This window comes from Haliotis rubra, unplaced genomic scaffold, assembly GCF_003918875.1.
Source record: "Haliotis rubra isolate DU_JTF1 unplaced genomic scaffold, ASM391887v1 Scf1386, whole genome shotgun sequence".
Lineage (NCBI taxonomy): Eukaryota > Metazoa > Mollusca > Gastropoda > Lepetellida > Haliotidae > Haliotis > Haliotis rubra.
The window spans coordinates 80,023-84,906 of record NW_025765321.1 but is presented as its reverse complement, the minus strand read 5'-3'; the positions used below and the strand labels follow the sequence as shown (position 1 = coordinate 84,906).

At 41.0% G+C, this 4,884-nt stretch overlaps 1 protein-coding gene across 1 annotated transcript; it reads left to right on the top strand.

The window, feature by feature from the left end:
- Positions 1-375: 375 nt before the first annotated feature.
- LOC124268504 (E3 SUMO-protein ligase ZBED1-like) lies at positions 376-2,244 on the top strand. Its single transcript, XM_046703484.1, has 2 exons — positions 376-1,497; positions 1,786-2,244. Exons 1-2 carry the CDS (start codon positions 376-378, stop codon positions 2,242-2,244), a joined length of 1,581 nt encoding a protein of 526 aa, XP_046559440.1.
- The last annotated feature ends 2,640 nt before the right edge of the window (positions 2,245-4,884 follow it).

Here is a 4,884-nt window from a genome sequence, read left to right as displayed (position 1 = left end):
AAAGGTCATGCTGTGATGCGGGAGTGACAAAACTGAAGTGAGTGCATGGATTTCTCAACTAGAGATTTCGAGACTCCCACTGGGAGTAAATTCAAGTCTCACGTGTGGAAACATTTCTGTTTCCCAGTCTATTATGAGGATGGCCAACGAAAAGTGAGTCGTGAAAAGACAATGTGTCATATTTGCAAGACATTGGTTGGATATAGTGGGAATACGACAAACATGCAAGTCCACCTCACTAGACATCACCCGACTGTCAAGATTGATTCTGAAAGGACACCACTCAAGAGAACGCTTGAACAGAGAACTTTGGGCTCCTTTTCACATTATGCTTTCAATTCCGAACGTCACAAGCTCATCACACGACAAATTGCGATGTTTATTGCTAGAGATCTGAGACCATGTTCAACAGTGGAGAATGATTCTTTCGTTGAACTGTTAAGAGTTCTAGAACCAAAATACAATGTGCCAGGGAGGACATATTTTACTGGAAAGGTTGTTCCTGAACTGTACAAGGAATGCAAGATGGAAGTGGAGAATGGTCTGAGAAAAGCAACAGCTGTTGCTATAACAACAGATGGGTGGACGTCAAGGGCCCCAGAGAGCTACATAACTGTCCCATGTCACTACATTTCAGGTGACTGGAAGTTAGTCAACAATGTTCTGCAAACCAATGCCATTTATGAATCTCACACTGGAGCCAATGTTGGAGAGATTCTGTCTGATGCCGTAAAGGAATGGAAACTGGAGAGATCTGAACCTGTTGTTTGTGTAACAGATAATGCTGCCAACATGACAGTCGCTGTAAAAGAGGCCGGGTTAAAACATGTGAAATGTTTTGCTCACACCATCAATCTTGCATCCCAAAAAGGTCTCAAAGTCGACACAGTGTTTAGAGTTCTGTCAAAAGTCAGGCGAATTGTCGGCTTCTTCCACCGTAGTTCTACTGCCACTGCCCTGCTGAGAGAAAAACAAAAAATGTTGCAACTGCCAGAGCATAAGTTGATCCAAGATGTCTGCACGAGGTGGAACAGCAGTTTTGATATGATTGATAGGTTCATTGAACAACAACCTGCTATCCTTGCTGTCCTGATGTCAAAACAGGTCCGAAAACCTGAAAAGGATCTTGGTTTGTCAGACACTGAGCTATGCAATGCTGAAGACCTTGTGGGAATCCTCAAACCCATGAAAACTATTACCACTATCCTGTGTGATGAGAAACACCCAACTATATCCCTGATATTCCCACTGAAGGAGAAAATCCTCAACATGACACAAGCAGCAGAGACTGACTCAGCTTTCATACGCAGTGTCAAGACTGCAATATCAGAAGATATATCCAAGCGATACATTGATGGGCAAGATCTGCTGCTTCAAGCGTCAGCTATGGATCCAAGGTTCCGTTCTCTGCCTCATGTTGATGATGCCAGACGACTTGCTGTATTTGGTGCCATTATTGCAAAGACTGCAGCTCTGGCTGATTCTGATTCTGGCAAGGTAATTTAACTTACAATTTAAACAATATAAATATTAAATCATCATTCCAAGAAACATGGTTTTTTGCTTTATTTGCCATTCTTATAATTTCGAATTTGTTGAAATGCATATATTATAGATTTTCTCAAAATCAACATCACCAAAAGAAAAAGTGAACCTGACAACCTCAAATCCTCGAATCTGAAGATTTCAACAAGTTACAAAAGTTAATTTGGTTTGTCAAATGTGAAGTATAATGATAAATGATAAAGCTACAGTCTAATGGTGTGGAACTTTTTATTTTTGTAGGTGGAGGTGAAAACTGAAATTGATGAAGCCAGTGGGTCCATGGAACCAGAGGATGGTCTGCCCCAACTTCCTGAGGCCAGTGATCTGAAACAAAGTGTGACACCAGATGTGAAGGAAGAAAACACCTCTGCAATGGATGACCTATTCGGTGATGTCTTTGTCACTCATGTGCAGACAGCTAAGTCCTCATATGCCAGAGTAGAGGAAGAGGTCAGCACCTACAAGGCTGAGGATTGTATTCCCCTCAATTCAGACCCATTACAGTGGTGGCAGGAAAATGAAGAGACATTTCCTTTGCTGTCCAAATTAGCAAGATGCATTTTGTGTGTGCCAGGAACATCTGTTCCAAGTGAGCGTGTATTTTCAACAGCAGGCGATATAGTCACAGCTCAGAGAGCTACACTGAGGCCTGAAAACGTCAACATGTTGATTTTCCTGAAGAAAAACCTCAAGAAGTGAAGTGATCAATGTGATGAATGATTACAATGTGTTGTGAATTATGATCCTGTTAACTGTTGCAGTACAAAATTCAAATAACTGTTGGTTGATTTTGTCAAATCTGACACTGGAGGCCTGGCTTAAGGCTGAATGTTTCATCATTAAATACTAATGATGATTATTTTTTTATTAGTTTATTTATCTGCTGTGATAACAGTTTATCATTTGTCACTTGTGACAATTTTGACTTGACTGACTTGCTGGGGCAATATATTCAGTTCTAAATTTATGTGCATTTATTTTATACTTGATGTGATGTGACGTAGGAAAATAGATGAAGAATACCAAAACAGAAACATTTGGAGATGGTGGTTATACTACTTTTTAATTTTTTAAAGTTAAGTTGGTTCATGTAAATTGTCATGAACATAAAGCATATTTATTATTTAACAACTGTTTTCCATTGAGTCAATTGACACTAAGCTGATTGCTTAGTATTGGGAAGTATTATTTTTCATTTTATGTGTTTTTGTGACACAGTATAAGATCAGTGATATTACTTGTGACTTATTCAAAGTTTATACTTAACAGTCTTGCTCCCAGTTGCTGGTACAGATCATTTTTTGAAACTGGAGACAACTGGAAGTGTTATTTCCACAGTTACCAAATTTACACTGATAATATTGATACATTTTATTTTATCATGAATCATGATGATAATGATGACAAGAATACCTGTCAAGTTGGGCATATTAAAGGGAACTTGTGACTTGAGTTGTTAGTTTTGCTTGTTACAAGAATTAATTAGTAAAGTATCTCTGATTTATATCCCTCTTTTAGCAGCCTTCCGCAAAATGGCGCGAAAATTATGTATCGCGATACGTATCGTATCGTGACCTTAAAATCGTGATACGTATCGTATCGTGAGGTTGGTGTATCGTGACACCCCTAGTTAAAACACTAACAGCAGCACCCGAATCTACTATTGAAGAAACTATTTGATCTCCCAAAAGGACATGAATTCTATGCCTATTGTCATTGTTAGGAGCGACGTATAAAACAGGAGCTTAAGGCTGGCTATAACCTGATAAAATAGGAATTGGCGATTCCTGCGGAAAAAAAAATATGGGGCCTATAGGTATGCTGTATACAGTGAGAACATTGCTTGTGCAGTCGTGAATTTAATTGCTATCCGCGCTGTGATATTTCTGCCTGACCTCGAGCATTACAAACACGTTGGAAATGTCCTACCTTCTGACAATATTGCCACTTTGAATTTTGTGCTGGACACCTACCAGAATGAGATAAATCATACTCAGCCCCACAGCGGTAACACTGGCGTGCCCGTGACATGGTCGTTCCTGGGGTGGAGTTTGGCCGAGTAGACTGGGGTGGACGTCGGTGCTGATTGTGTTGATCCGGATATGACTGTTGCTGAAACTGAGGTTGTTGTGGCTGCCACGGACGAACTGTTTGCTTTGTAGGGTGTCTAGTGAAGTTAGAGCGCTGATTCTGGCGATACTGACCGGTAATGCTGGTTAAGCGAGTTTTTCCGCGAGCAAATTAAAGCAATTTGCTCTCTCGGAGTATTTATTGCCAGCTTCATGCATATTCACAAACGTTTCCAAAAAGGGTCCAACGGTCTGTGGGATCGACATACTTCTCCTTAAACAATTTCTCAATCTTATCAAAAAGGAAAATATCTTCCTGTGACGATTCTATCAGATCTCTGAACCGTCGATATGCCGCGTCCATCAAAAAGAGTGGGAAATCTTTAATGTTCTGCGCATTAGTCCACTTTTTAAAATTGCCAAAATGAATACAACGGTCAAGCCACTATATCTACTGAACCGCATAAAAAACGCAAGTTTTTCAAAATGAATAAATATTCGACAGAACATTGTTAAATGTTATAGTGTAACTACATATTGGTTACCTTTGTTGTAAAAAAACAAATTTGTTTGTGTTCAGGTTCTGTTTGTGATTTCTCTTTGATATTGCACATCGCCAAAACGCAGCAACTGAATTGGCCGTGGGATGTGGTTGCAGAAATTTTTCATGAAAATCATGGTGCGCATTATGTCACGGACACATAGGGGTATAAAAATGCCCTCAAATCAGTTTGAAATCTCTCCCGACAAACGCCCACCAAGAATGCCAAGGTTAACTACGCAACAAAGGGAACAAGCCATCGGCCGTCTTGAAACTGGACAGAGTGTTGCAGATGTTGCCAATGCATTCCATGTGCACGTAACGACCATTTACCGTCTTCAGGAACGTTTTGCAGCTACACAGACCACGGCTGACCGCCAACGTCCTGGACGTCCGAGAATCACAACACCACGGCAAGATCGACTCATTCAACGTTCGCACATCGGGGATCGATTCTTATCTGCCAACGAGACTGCCCGACAGATTATTGCACGTCACAACCGGGCAATAAGCGGAGATACAGTTCAGAGCAGTCCACCTCCGTTGTCGTCGTCCAGCTCGACGTCCTATCCTCACACCGAGACATCGTCAGAATCGTCTGCAGTGGGCTACGTTGCATCGAAACTGGCGTCAACAACAGTGGAGACTGGTATTGTTCTCTGATGAAAGTCGGTTTTGCATTTATCATGCTGACGGCCGAGTTAAAATATGGCGAAGACGAGGTGAACG

Coding starts and splice junctions, on each gene's coding strand:
- LOC124268504 (XM_046703484.1), top strand. CDS start 376: ATGTTTATTGCTAGAGATCTGAGACCATGTTCAACAGTGGAGAATGAT. Junction 1,498..1,785: donor CTGATTCTGATTCTGGCAAG/GTAATTTAACTT, acceptor TTATTTTTGTAG/GTGGAGGTGAAAACTGAAAT.